Source organism: Lutra lutra, chromosome 3 (genome assembly GCF_902655055.1).
Source record: "Lutra lutra chromosome 3, mLutLut1.2, whole genome shotgun sequence".
NCBI lineage: Eukaryota > Metazoa > Chordata > Mammalia > Carnivora > Mustelidae > Lutra > Lutra lutra.
Window position 1 is genome coordinate 141,783,238 of NC_062280.1, and position 15,119 is coordinate 141,798,356.

Consider the following 15,119-nt stretch of genomic DNA (forward strand, 5'->3'; position numbering starts at 1 on the left):
ATTAAGTTAGCCTTTCACAAAATTGTCTTTGTTGGCTCCAGAAGGTTCTGGGAGGCAAGGCTTCCAGAAAAAAAGGGATATGAAAACTCCTGATAGGTTGGAACTTCTGTAAAAGTAAATGGAGAATTATTATGAGAGATTACAAGAAGAAAAAGAAATAGACATTACTGGAAAAACCAAAAGCTGTATAAGAGAGGATAATGACATTAATATCCTGCTTTGTTCTGCTCTGAATGACAATTATACATATTATGATATCATAAACATCGTTGAGCACTTAAACATGGTTTAATGGTAGTTTACCTGAAAAAAACTAGAATTTTTATTTTAAGAGATAGACCTTGCACTCTCAGGGGAGTGGGGAGGATGGGCAGAGGGAGCAGGAGAGAGAAAATCATAAGCAAGTTGCACACTCAGTGTGGAGTACAGTTCAGGACATTGAGATCATGACCCGAGCTGAAAACAAGAGTTGAACACTTAACCAATGGAGCCACCCAGACACCCCCAGAATTTTTATTTTTTTTTAATATTTTATTTATTTGACAGAGAGAAACACAGCCAGAGAGGGAACACAAGCAGAGGGAATGGGAGAAGGAGAAACAGGCTTCCCGCCAAGCGGGGAGCACAATGCGGGGCTCAAACCCAGGATACTTGGATCATGACCTGAGCCGAAGGCAGACGCCCAACAGCTGAGCCACCCAGGAACCCCCACCCCCAGAATTTTTAAAATAAACTTTTATTTTAGAATAATTTTAGACTAACAAAATATTATGAATCAGGTAGTAGAGAGATTCCAATATATTCCACACTAGTTTCCCCAATTATTAATATCTTATGTTGGTATGTTTGTCACAATTAGTGGGCCAATTCTGATACATTATTAACTAAACCCATGCTTTATTCAGATTTCCTTAGGTTTTACCTTGTGTTCTTCTTCTGCTCAGAATCCATCTAGGATACTACCTTACATTTAGTTGTCATGTCTCCTAGGGCACCTCTTGACCGTGACAGTTTCTCAGACTTTCCTTGGTTTCAATGGCCTTGACATCTTGAAGAAGTCAGCTGCTTTGTAGAATGTCCCTCAGTTGGATTTGTTTGATGAGGTATGAGTCTAGAGGAAGATTACAACAGAAAAATGCCATTCTCATCATATTATATCAATAGCACTTACTACCTACTTGACTTACTACTGCTGACATTAATTTTGATCACTTGGTTGAGATAGTATTTGCCACATTTCTCCACTGAGAGATTTCTTCCCCCATCCTTTCCATACCGTACGTACTATTTGGAAGGAAGTTACCATGAACAGCATACACTTAGGTAGCAGGGAATTTATGTACCAACTCCTTGAGGGTAGAGTAGCTACATAAATTACTTAGAATTTTACATGAGAGATTTGTCTATCCTCCCCAATGTATTTCTTTATCCAATCATTTATTTGCATCAATATGGACTCATGAATACTTATTTTATATTTTAGGTTATAATTCAATATTGTGTTACTCATTTTGTTATTCAAATTGTTCCACTTTTCATTATTGGGAACTCTTTCAGTTGACTCCTTTGACCCTTTGACATAACACGCCATTGCAGATCTTTTCTTTTCTTTTCACCACTTCCTTACTTTCTGGAACTAAATAGATGCCCAAGTTCATCTTGTATATTTCTTGTCCCAACACTAGAACCAGCCATTTCTCCAAGGAAATAAAGAATTGTATTATAAACCAGAAACCAAAATCTAGGCCTTAAGTGTGTTTGTTGCTACCAAGGGAAAAGGATCATGGCTTCTTGGCCCCTCCAGCTGATAGATCAAGGAAATATATGTGTATGTACTAATCAGAGGAGACACACACACACATATTGCTCTTTTTAACCATCTGTATCTTTGTTAAGTAAACATGAGTTCATACTGATGTGTCCAACTCTAATCCACCACCATATGGATTATTCCAGCCTTGCCATCTTGCTTGTTTATAACATCCTACCCCCATAGTGAGATATCTGGCTCCCACATATACCATCTATTTATTTACCTGTTCACTTCCAATATATGTGGATAGTGGTTTCAGAATTGTTAACCTATACTTACTTAAGGAAAAAAAAACTTTATTAACTAGACTAAAGTGCTTATATATCCTTTATTTTGCCTTTAGTCTTATGGATGAAACTTACTTAGATAAGCACCTTTTATACTCACCCCCTTCACTGAGATTGTTTCATACATTTATAATATAGTTTAATGACTTTTTATTAACATATAATATATTTTTAAAATTATTTTTACTAACATATAATGTATTATTTTCCCCAGTGATACAGGTCTGTGAACCATCAGGCTTACACATTTCACAGCACTCACCATAGCATATACCCTCCCCAATGTTCATAACCCAACCAACCTATCCCTACACCCTCACCCCCCAGCAACCCTCAGTTTGTTTTGTGAGATTAAGAGTCTTTTATGGTTTGTCTTCCTCCCAATTCCATCTAGTTTCATTTTTTCCTTCTCTACCCCCAACAACCCCTACCCTGCCTCTCAAATTCCTTATATCAGAGAGATCATATGATAATTGTCTTTCTCTGATTGACTTATTTCGCTCAGCATATACCCTCTAGTTCCATCCATGTCATTGCAAATGGCAAGATCTCATTTCTTTTGATGGCTGCATAGTATTCCATTGTGTGTGTGTGTGTGTGTGTGTGTGTGTGTGTGTGTGTACCACATCTTCTTTATCCATTCATCTGTTGATGGACATCTAGATTCTTTCCATAGTTTGGCTATTGTGGACATTGCTGCTATAAACATTTGGGTGCACATAACATATAATGTATTATTTGTTTCAGAGGTGTAGGTCTGTGACTTGTCAGATGATTTTGCCTGCATTCCCTCCTAGGGTCTTCCAACTTCCAAAATAATTTTTTATATTTGTATACATTAAGGTTCACTCTTTGTGCTGTAAAGTTCTATGAGATTTTATAAATGCATAGTGTCATGTATCCATTACAACATCATACAGAATAGTTCACCACCCTAAAAAATCCTCTGTGCTTCACCTTTTCAACCCTCTCCACTTCCTGAGCCCTTGGCAACCACTGATCTGTTTACCATTTCAACAGTTAAGCTTCTTTTAGAATGTAATATAAATGAAATCATAGAGAAGGTAGCCTTTTTGGACTGGTTTCTTTCATTTAACAATATGTATTTAAGATTCTTTCATGTCATCACTTGGCTTGATAGCTCATTCTTTTTTATTGACAAATAGTAATATATTATATGGATATATATTCTATTGATTATCCAACATATTGAAAGACATACTGGTTGTTTCCACTTAAAAATTATTTTAATAAATTGCAAACTTAAAATGAATCAGCAAAAATTATATGACTTCAGGGGCGCCTGGGAAGCTCAGTGGGTTAAAGCCTCTGCCTTCGGCTCAGGTCATGATCCCAGGGTCCTGGGATCGAGCCCCGCATTGGGCTCTCTGCTCAGCAGGGAGCCTGCCTCCCTTCCTCTCTCTTTGCCTGCCTCTTTGCCTACTTGTGATCTCTGACTGTCAAATAAATAAATAAAATCTTTTAAAAAAATTATATGACTTCAAAAAAAGTTACTGTGACTCTAGTATGAATTGAGAGAAGTAAGGCAGTTATAATATTAGTTGCCATATAACTTGGCATAGTGGTGAAGAACACAGGCTCTGAATTTGGACTGTCACCTCCTAAGATGTGTGAGCTGGGCTAGGTTACCTAAATGTTCTGGGCCTTGGTGTCCTTGTTTGTCAACAGGGAAAGTAATTGTACCTATCGAGCATTAAATACTACTTGGCTTGATAAATGTTAGCTATTATTATAACTTACAATCTTTCCACATATCATGTAACAAACACTTTATATATATTATTTATGCCTTCCAACAAACTTTCAAAGGAGTACGATTGTCCCCTCTTGTAGATGGAGAACCTGAAATGCAGAGGCCATAAATAAATGGAATCAGAACTTGAACTGAGATCTATACTACTGTAAAGGCTCTGATCTTTTAACCTACTGTGATTCTCCAGAGCATAAGAGAAGTCCCCTTTTATTCAGCTGTAGACAAACGGTACCTCAAATTGACTCAAAGTGACCTTTGAGTCAGTACATTTTATGAAGGGCCAACTAGAATGTGTGAAAGAGACAGTAAGCAAAGTGCTGAAACATCTAGAAACCCTTTTAAATGAGGCGCTACTGAAGGAACTGGGGATGATTGGTATGGAAAGCAAAAAGTTGGGAAGGAAATATAGTAAAATGGTAACAATATGCATCTCTTAATGGTAGGTTAACAGATAATTTTAATTTTTTTATGTTTTCCAGATTTTTGAAGATGAACAAGTTTTTCTTTTGTTTTGCCTTTATTTTTTATACTTTATAATAGAAGAAAAAACACTTTAACAAATCATAGTTAAGAAGAAACTTGAGTGATGGAAGTTAACTAAACTTATTCTGGTAATCATTTCATAATATATACATATATCAGATCATTATGTTGTATACCCTAAGTTATACAATATTATATTTCATTTGTATCTCAATAAAACTACAACAAAATAATGGTTATATACAAATATCAAGCACAATATTTAAGCCCTTTTTTAAAAAATGAATTATTCAGGTTTTATTTTGAAATATAAAACTGAGATTTTTGAAATGTATATTTGAAAACATAACCTTCTTTAATTCTATAACTACAATTCACATTGAGAAAAAGAATGAAAAAAGTAAAACCTTGATGATCTGTTCTGTGAAAGATAGAATAAATGTATAACTTGTGTAATACATTTGTAGTACTTATGTATTACTTATTATTCAGAGGACAGGTTAGACCCAATGTGTGATAATTATCTTGATGTACCTTTGGGCTTAAAATGAATGAAAATGGCTGATAGGTGAGGAGGACAGCTTTCTTCTATCAGGAAACGTTTAATCACGGGCTGGGGTCAGACCAGAGCAGATGACCTCTGAGTTCTCTTTCAGCTTTTATTCCATAACCTGAGCTTCTACTAATGAGCACAACATGTTTTTAATTGCTTTAGCTCATCATGCACAAATTGATGCTGCTAATATAAATGCATTTAGTTTATTACTTTTCAGGCCCCCAAGAAACCCTTAGCAATTTGCTTTATGTGTGAGAAGAAATGAACCCCTATCTCCTTAGAATCAAATTGAGAACATCTATTCATTCAAACCAGTAGTATTAGTTTCCTAGGGATGCTGTAATAAATTGGCAGAACCAGAGGCGCCTGAGTGGCACAGTCAATTAAGCAACCAACTCTTGGTTTCAGCACAGGTTGTGATCTCAGGGTCTTGAGATCAAGCCCTTCATCACGCTCTACACTCAGCACAGAATCTGCTTATTCCTCTCCCTCTGTTTCTCTCCCTGCCCTGCCACGTGCCCCACCCCCAGCTCACTCTCTCATTCTCTCAAATAAAGAAAGAAATAAAAAATCAAAAAAAAAAAAGTTGGTGAGATATTTTTATCATTCTCTATCTGACATTAACTCCTTAGTCTAGTTCTTCCTTCCTATAGCCCTGCCAGTCTTTCTGCCCCAAGTGCTTTCTAAGAAATTTCTGCTTTCACTTCCTCCAGGAAGACTTCCCTGACCACTGTTGTCTTACTCACCCTTACAGGCCCAGCATCTAGTGTGGTCCCTGGCATGAAAACAGAGTTTAATGAATATTTGTTGAAAAAATAAATGAACCTATGAAAGGAGGACAATAATGTCACCCACCTTTCTTTTGAGTTATGGAGAAGTGGTTAGTTTTCAATGATGCCTGGGGAATTTCAGGAAGATGAGACTTCATAGAAGGTCTGTTCGTTCTAGAAAACCTTTCCATTGAAACCACATCACAAATATTTAAAGAAAATAAAATGTTTAACCTAAACTGTTTTGTTTCTTGTATTCTCGAGGATCAAGAATGTAGGGAATTAAAGATAAATGCCATGCTTTCCATGGAGCCAATGATTTTAATTAACATTGACCAATTCTGGACAATGGAAGTTTTTTGTTGTGTGGTGTTTGGGAATGAGGAGGATTGAGTTCTTACTAGGACGGTGGGTGAAGGAGATAAGAGGCTTTATTCAGACTGTGAAACTTCTGTTGTTGTAGAGCAGCCTCAGTTGGATTTACCAGAGATAACTGGCTTAATGAAAAGCAGTTTAGGGTCCCATGGGTGGCTTAGTCGGTTAAGCGGGTGACTCTTGATTTTGATTCAGATCATAATCTCAGGGTTGTAAGATTGAGCCCCACATCTGGCTCCACGCTCAGTGCTGAATCTGCTTGAGATTTTCTCTTCCTTTCCCTCTGCCCACCCCCAAAGGCAATTTAAGGGCACATTTTAGGCTTTGCAATTGATTTAAAAATTGAAGTTGCTGTCCTAAAAGCCAGCTAGTTGCTGGGAAACCACCTCTTCCCCCAGTAGCTTTTTGAGAGGTAATTCATGGTTTCAAAAACCATAAATGGTGTTTTTGAGACAGAAGCTTTATCCTGAATTGAGTGTTATTTTCACCTGGGGTTAGAGGCTCGGAGGCCCATGCGCTAAAGTAGAGTTTCAAGGTTTTTTCCTCTTGAAGAGAGTTAATGAATGTATTGGACTTGTTTTCTCATGGCCTGACTACTGGGAGAGACTCTAACTCTCTAGCCCACTCTTAATGGGTTTGACCTTGAACATGAACCCTCAAACTTACTCTGGTAACTGGCTGGGGAGACAAGCTTCAGGACTAGTGTTTGTTGGATTGCAGAGTAACCGTGACCACTGTTAATGGAATATTCCACTTCTGGTGGAGGATTTTATAAATATTTGGAGTTGCTTTTGAGAATCCCCAAGGTGAATATGGACAGAAAAGACTGAAAATAAGGTTTTACCATTTAGAGGCAAAACTACAGACATCTACAGTTTGTTTGGTGATTTTTAGCACCTCTGTCAACAACAAACCCAGCAACAATCACTGGTGCCCACTTTGTGTCAGGCAACATTTTGGCACTGGGGTCCTATCAGTGCCCCCACCTTGCTTACATTCCAGGGGAAGCGATATTTAGCAAAACACACATCAACTAATAGAATGTTAGAAGATGACAAATGTTATGGAAAAAAACAGAGCAGGGTAAAGAGAATGGAATGTGGGGGTAAAATGCAGTAGGAAAAATGACAACCAGGTGGGCCTCCTTGAGAAAAGGAGATTCCTGCGGGAAGTGAGAAGTTAGCCATTTGACTATTAAGGGACCAACAGATGAAGGCAGGGAGACTAGCCAGTTGGGGGCCCCTCAGGCAGGATGGTTCTGGTATGCTTTAGGACTGGAATGGCTGGAGCAGAGTGAAAAGAGGGAAGAAGGAAAGGTCAGAAGGGCAATGCCAGGTCAAATGATGCTAGGCCTCATAGCCTAGCTCATAGTTTTTACTCTGAGTGAAAGGGGAGCCGCTGCAGAACTTTGATCAGAGGAATAACCTGATCTGATTTGAGTTTTAAAGAGATCCCTATGACTGCTGTGTTGGAAATAGCCCACAGATGTGAGGGGAGAAGCAGAGAGAACAGTGGGAAGGCAATCTCAGTAAATGCAGCTGAGGGATGACGGAGATGTGGACCTGTGATCAGAAGTGGAAAAACGAGATGTGGACCAGTTCTGGGCATGTGCTGATGGTAGAACTATCTTGATTTCTGGGTGAATGTGGTGCATGAGAAACAAGGAGAAGAGTCAAGAAGAACCCTATGTTTTTTTTGCCTGGATGAGGAAAATGAAGAAGCTGCTATCAACTGGGTTGAGGGGGGCCGCAGGTAGTGCTGTGTGTGTTGGGGGCAAGGGGTGTAGATCAGGAATTCAGTTTTGTCTACCCAAGTGAAAGTAACAGCCAGTCTTAAGAGCTAACTTGCCTCAAGCTTCTGCGTCTTTGCTTGCTGACCCAAGTCCCTGGTGTGCAGGGGACTAACCTACTTCCCTTGAGACTTGCACACCACTGGCCTTGAGGAGTGAAGGACCAGAATTTCCCAGAAGATAAAGCCTGACCGCACTGAAAAACAGCTGCGGCTGATGCCAGCAAGTCTGTTCAGGGTCATGTCCACCTTGGACTAACTGCCAAGGCACCTGCTTCTCCTCCACAGAGCAGCCCCCTTCCCTGTGCCCCCCCCCACTACCCTGCCTTCCCTTTTAAGCCCTTGCGGCTTCGCCTGGACAGGGAGGATGGTCATTAGTCCACCGTCTTCCCAGGTTGCCCGCTTCCTGAAATAGAACAACCTTTCCCTTCCCTGAAGCACTGGCGTCTCAAGTATTGGTTTTCCAGGAGGGTGTAGCCCTACCTGAGTTCAGAACCCTTTCTCTGTGCAGTAACAGAAGTATCTTGTAGGAACTGAACATACAAGCCTGAGTTCAGAGGTCAGATCTAGGTGGGAAAGACACATTTGGGAGTCAGCTTACAGGTATTATTTAAAAAGACACCTGAGTGACTCAGTCGGTTAAGCATCTGTCTTCAGTTCCAGTCATGATCTTAGGGTCCTGGGATGGAGCCCCACATCAGGCCCCCTGCCCCGTGGGGAGTCTGCTGCTTCTTTTGTCCCTAGCCCTGTCCATGCTCTCTCTCTTTCTCTCAAATAAATAAGTAAAATATTTTTAAAATTTTTTAAAAATAGAGCCCCTGGACTGGGTGAGATGACCAAACGTGAGTTGGTGGAAATGAGGACCAAAAAGTGTCCCCCAAATGCTCCTCTGTGTAGAGTCAGGGTGGAGAGGAGGAACCAGCCAGAGAGACTGAGAGGAGAGACCAGGGAGCAAGGAGAAAAATGAAGAGAGCGTGGCATGCTAGAAATCCAAGTGGAGAAAGTGTTCTCCCGGATAAGGGAGTGATTGACAGGTGCAGGGCTGCAGAGCCTCGAGCACAATGCATGCCAGCCATTAACCTGCAGCGACACGGGGGTTTTCAATGACCTTGCAATCTGAGTGAGGATGAAAACTAACTGCAGTGGGTATAAGGAAGGAATGGAATTGGAAACAAAATATTTAGATAACTCTTTGTAGGTGTTTCGCTGCAGAAGGAAACAAAGAAGTGAAGTGGTTGCTGGTGAGGAAAGTGGGGTAAGAGTGTTCTAAAAGTAGGAAAATAGCAGCAGATATGATGATGGGAATGATAAGTACAAGATGAAACATTGACAGTTGGGAGGTGGGTGGACCACTGGCACAAAGCCTTCAGAGAGAGAGGGCTACGGGGAGAGAATGTTCTCTGACTTGGAGCAGGGTAAGGGCACGGGGAGTAGCTGGTCCAGCTGCAGGGCAGAGGGGAACAATGCTGGTGGCCAGGCACTCGTGGTGGCTGCAATGTGTGGGTGTTCAGGTTTCTCCTCTTTCTCAGCGAGTTAGAATTCAAGGTCCTAAATTGAGAGTGGGAATCTAGGGGAAGGAAGTGTTAAAGGTTTGGAGAAAGAGGAAATAGCGAGAAACCGTGTCGAGGGCAGTGGAGAGGGTCTGAACAAGGACACACAGTCTCACATACAGCCATCTGCAGCTTGTGTAGCCCAATGTGTGCTCTAGCCAAGGGACAAATAAAAATAAAGGCAGGGAGGTCAGTATATGCAAGGCATTGTTTAGAAATCTTCAGATGTCCATTGATTTGCAACCTCTCTGCGTTAGTCTGTTAAGGTTCTTATAACAAGATACCCCAGACTAGCTTAAACAACAGACGTTTATTTTCTCACAGTTTGGAGGTGGGAAGTCCAAGGTTCGGTTTGGTTTCTTCTGAGGTTTGTCTCATTGGCTTGCAGAAGGTCATCTTCTGGCTGTCTTCACATATTTCTGTAAAAACACCGATCAGATTAGACCAGGACGACCCTAACAGCCTCATTTTAACTTAATCACTTTGAAGGCCCTATCTCCAAATGCAGTTACATTTGGAGGTACTAGGGTATGAGGGCTTCATTACATGAATTTTGAGGGCACACAATTTAAACCACAACATTGTCCATCTATGCAATGCATCCCAGAGAATCATCTCAACATACACTTTATTTGTGTATGTTTGCTTTAACTTTCTGTCCCCAGAATACAAAATTTATACAGATTCTCCCTTTGGGAGCCTTAGGTGGAAGGAGCTTTTTTCTAAGAGGTAGGGTTGGTATCCTCCTTACTCTCTGATGCTTGCAAACTTTTTCAATCCACAGTAAAAATATATACTTTATATTTGACTCAGTACAGACACATATAAATATGTAACTGACAAGTTCGCACATGTCAGTGCAATGTGCTTTGATGTCCAAGACATTTTCTGTTCTTCTCCATTTTATTTTTCAAATTTATTTGAGATAAATAAATAAATAATAGTTACATAGTTATATATAAATAATAGTGCAGCAAGGAAAGAATGGACTATTGATTTAACAAAAAATTGGATTCTATCCATCCAGAGGCCAGAAGAAGGGGAATGGGGCATGAAGGAGAGATGAACTCCTTATTCAACACAACAGGAAAGAAATTTCTCAAAGAGTTGAATAGAGATATAGAAAACATGCCAATTACTTTAAAATAGGGAAACAAAGCATAGAAGAAACAGTTAAGAATGTGCAGAGAAGCTGCCACTAGGGAGTGCAGGATATAGGGGTTGAGGAGGTGTGACCGAGAGCTTTTTGTTTTTTGGTAGCTTCCGAGCGGTATTTGACTTTTTAAAATTTATATATAGATTGCTTGATAAAAATGAAAAATAATGTATAAAAATACACATAATATATGTAGCCACCCTGTTCTGCAGACTTTTAGGGATAGGCCGGTTGAATTTCCTGCTGCATACTCAAACCTCCACACCAAATGTTTATAGATGCTTTTTACTCAAAATCCCAAACTGTGCATTCGCAAGTGCTTGCATTTTAGACCAGAGGTTCCCAACCCTTTTCCAATGTATGAAGACTCCTCTTTCTTTAAAAAGAAAGACAGGCAGTTCTCCAAAAGAAGACTGTCCACTTCATGAAGTGTTAAATAAAGTTTGTAAAAAAAATAATAATAATTAAAAGAGAGGATAATCAGTGGCTGAGAGCATAGACCCTGGAGCCAGATTCTGTGTTCAGATCCCAGCTTTGCCACTTATTAGCTGTATGATTTCAGGCAAGTCTCTGAATTTCTCTGCTTTCTCAACTTCAACATCTGCAATGTAAAGACGGTAACAGTACTTCCCTCCAGAAGCTGTTGTGAAAATTAATTGAGTTCATTTTTTAAAAAATGCTTAAACCAGGGCTTGGTGTGTTAAATACATAATATTTCACAAGAAGGTAGTACTTACCCTTTTGAATCTATAGATTGAGAAACAACATTCAGAATTACTATGAATTAGTTATCTAAATACTATTAAAACATATAATATTCATATAAATTATAATATCTATAAAATAATTCATATTTTCTTTATCACACCAGAATCTGCAGTTTGCAAAAGAGTATACTTGTAGAAAATGCTGTTACTTTTCAGTCTGTGAACAATGTTCAATGTGCATATGATTTTGTAGTAAATCTGAGGAGGACTGCAGTTCACAACACACATATACTGTCCACCTACTTACCATCCATGCCTGTAAAGTAGGACCTATAATTGGTCATTTTTAACTGATGAGAGTCCTCCCAGAATTTTTATGTGGAAGCTACACTAATAGGATATCTCCCCTCCTCCCACCAGAATCATGACCCAAGATGAACCTGTGAGAACTGAGTAAACAAAACCAACACAGACTTCAAGAGTTAAGCCCCTCTGAAACTTAACATGAGAAATTATTGACCAGAGCTACTGAGAGGCATGTTTAGAATACAAATGTCATTAGGAAGCTTAAATCTAACATATTCCATTGTCTAACAGTTGACTATATTCAGAGAAGGGGTTAGCCAAGAGCAGAAGTAGGGTGTCCTTAGGTCTCTTGCACTGTCTGGGGAAGAAGAACACTGACCTATGAGCACAAATATTCCAATTTCTTTGATACAAACACCGCTACGCTATGGAGATACAAATACTGATGATGGTTGCATTGGTTAATTTTTTAATCTATCTTCATTTTTTCAAATCCAAATTTACCAAGCAACATTCTGGTGATATTTTTCTTCCTGTATAATTTGTAAGTAAAATTGTGTTTGGCATTATTACTTTTCCTTGTAAGTGAATAAATCAGCATTCTGTATTATACAGCAGTTGCTATGAATGGCTTTTTTTTTTTAGCATGAGTCCCCAAGAAAATCCTCAAGTCTGGGTGCCCAGCAGGAAGAAGGCTCAGCATTTCCAAAAGAACAGGCCTGAGGACAGGATGATGGAATGATAGTTACAGGTATTCCTGCCTTAATCCCAGCTGTTCTGTAGGTGACATCTCTCCATCTTGTCTTTTAAAATCTCACACCCTAACCTGATACAGAACCTGCATTCCCCATACTGTTGCAACTTTGAGTTTTCCTGGTAGGGAAAGTCCCCAACTATAGTGTTCTCTCCAGGAAAAGTGGACTAAGGTAGAGTTTTGGCTTTAATTTGGAATCTATGTTATACTGATTATTTAAACCATTTTCATAAACTACCACTTACATGTTATCTTGACTCATTCAACAGTGAGTTGAACTCAATCAATGAACAAAACACTTTGTTGGGAGAGATACAATTATAAAGATGGATTATGAGAATGTAGAAGTAACCCAAGTGTCTGAAAGGATAAGCAAAATGTGGTATCTACATATAAGGGAATATTATTCAGCCTTGAAAAAGAAGGAAATACTGACACATGCTAAAACAGGGATGAAAGTGGAAGACATTCACTAAGTGAAATAAGGCCATCCCCAAAAGACAAATGCTGTATCATTTCATTTATTTGAGGTCCCTAGAGTAGTCAAATTCAGAGAGAGAGAGAAAGTAGAATGGTGGCTGTTAGAGGCTGGGGTAGGAAGGAATGGGGAGTTGTTATGGCACAGAGTTACAGTTTTGCAAGATGGAAAGAGGTTATGGATGGTAAGGTTATAGGTGGTGGTCATAGTAGCATAACCACATGAATGAGCTTAATATCACTGAACTGTACACTTAAATATGATTAACATGGTCAATTTTATGTTATGTATATTTTACTACAATAAAGAAAAAAAAAAAGACAAATTATGGCTCCTGTCATAGGGTGCTTACAACCTCTAGGAGAGGCCTAACAGGAAGGTGGGGTTAGCATTATAGAGATGCAGACTAAAGATGTAGGTTAATGCTGAGGCCAGCTCATTTCACAAAGAAACTAATAGGAGACGTAGGTCATTATGCAATTTCCTCAAATGCTTATGATCCGTTGAATCTCCCATTCCTACTTGAAAACCATAAGGCACAGGGCAACCTGACCGCCTTGTGCCTTTGTTTTCTGGCTCTCCTGCCTGGGTTGGACCTGAGAACTTCTCCTCTGTGGCCCATCAGATGGCGCCGCCGCCTGCAGTGCATCTCCAGGTGCATAGGTGGCGCTGTAGCCCTGGCCTCTTTACCACCACCACCACCCCACCTTACCCCGCCCCGCCTCGGTGACCCTTACTTCCGCCTCCGGAGCCCGCCTCTCTTCGTAGGGACTCAGCTGCGCAGTCTCCGGCCGCGGGCCTGTGGAGAGCATGGCGGCGTCTTCAAGTGGAGAGAAGGAGAAAGAGCGGCCGGGAGGCGGTTCTGGAGCGGCCGGCGGTAACAGCACGCGAGAGCGACTGCTGTCTGCGCTGGAAGATCTGGAGGTCTTGTCGAGGTAATGCCATCGGTCTGAGGGCCTGACTGGGCTGGGCCGGGAGGACTGACTGTGGATCTGCCGCCCTGGGTGGCAGGGTGGGTTCGTTTCTGGGGCTCCGCGGGGAGGCCGCGCTCCCAAAGACGGTGAGCGAGTATCGTGGACTTGGTGTCCGCAGCCCTCCGGCACTCCGAGACGGCACCCCCCTCCCTTCCTTAGGGACATTTTAGAAATGAGTGACGCTGGAACCCCGACGTCGTCAGAACCGTAACGGACCTTAGAGGTCGCCAGGTGTGAGTACCTTCGTCCACGGACTCTTGAAAGACGTTTAAGGAACCCCCCCACCTCCGGGGTCCCAAACGCTGGGAGACGGTAGTGAGGGGGAGACTAGTTGCGGACACAGAGCAGCCCATTGTCAAGGGGAAGTGACAGCCGTAAACAGACACCATGGTGCGGAGCCTGTTCTTAACAGAGGTGTGCGCTCCGGGTTACTGAAACTCGAGGACTATAGGTTCGCGTCTCAGTTGTAGTCAGGGCAGGCTTCCCGGAAAAAGGACTGCATGGGAAGAAGGAGTTCACCGCATTCTGTAGGTGGCAGGTAGTTGGAATAGCAGGTGCAAACGCCTGGAGGCACGAGCACTCGCGACTTGGTGCAGTTGCAAGTTTGGGGTGGCTGGAGTTCAGCGAGTATGGAAGAGATAGAAGTTGGATGTCACTCCCCTTATTCTGCCATCGTTCGTGGTAGTTTGTCAAGTTGAAGCCTTCTTTAACTCTGTCACATTCACTTCGATGCTGAAATGGTTTTGATTCTTCCTCCTAAAAGGTTGCTCAGATTTGACCTATTGTTCCCATCCCCACCGTCCTATCTTTTGATGCAGCCTCCCTACAGTTTCACTTGGCTTTATGCTTCTGTGCTTTCTATATTGCCACAGCAGAGCTATCTTTTTTAAAACCACCTCATGTCACTTTTTTCTGCTTTAAAAGATTTGGTAGGTTCCTGATGCTCAGTGAGATACAGTCCGAATGTCTAGTCTAGTGTGTCACTTTTCCGTAAATAATGTTTACTTCTGAAGAAGTGACACCCCCTTTGGGAAGTAGTGGCTGCTGCCTTTTTTTCTGAGTGAATCTTGGTCTTTGAATTTCAAATCTTTGTCTTCGTATATTCAATGAACTATTACTTCTCACCCTTCTACTCTGGAGCCCAGTAAATTCATTTCTTTTCTGAGTTTACGTGCAGTAACATAATTTGTCTGTTTTGCGACCTGGTATATATTTCATATTCCTCAAGTTCGGAAACTTTTTTTGAACCTAGGCATACAGGGTAAAGGTCTTTGAAAATTTCTTCTGACATTGGACAGCTTGGTAGTCAGTCTTAAGATCTTGCCTCTGGATTATCTGGCTATAGCTC

At 40.9% G+C, this 15,119-nt stretch overlaps 1 protein-coding gene across 3 annotated transcripts in view; it reads left to right on the forward strand.

The window, feature by feature from the left end:
- MED4 (mediator complex subunit 4) overlaps positions 1–15,119 on the forward strand; it is a 46,827-nt gene that overhangs the window by 16,704 nt on the left and 15,004 nt on the right. For 2 of the 3 annotated variants that reach the window (XM_047723428.1, XM_047723427.1), the window contains 2 exons: positions 12,211–12,316; positions 13,566–13,732. In XM_047723428.1, the coding sequence (XP_047579384.1) occupies positions 13,608–13,732 (125 nt within the window). In that variant the 5' untranslated portion in view covers positions 12,211–12,316; positions 13,566–13,607. Of the gene's footprint in view, positions 1–12,210; positions 12,317–13,125; positions 13,733–15,119 lie in introns of those variants that run through there. The other variant, XM_047723429.1, reaches the window with a different exon arrangement.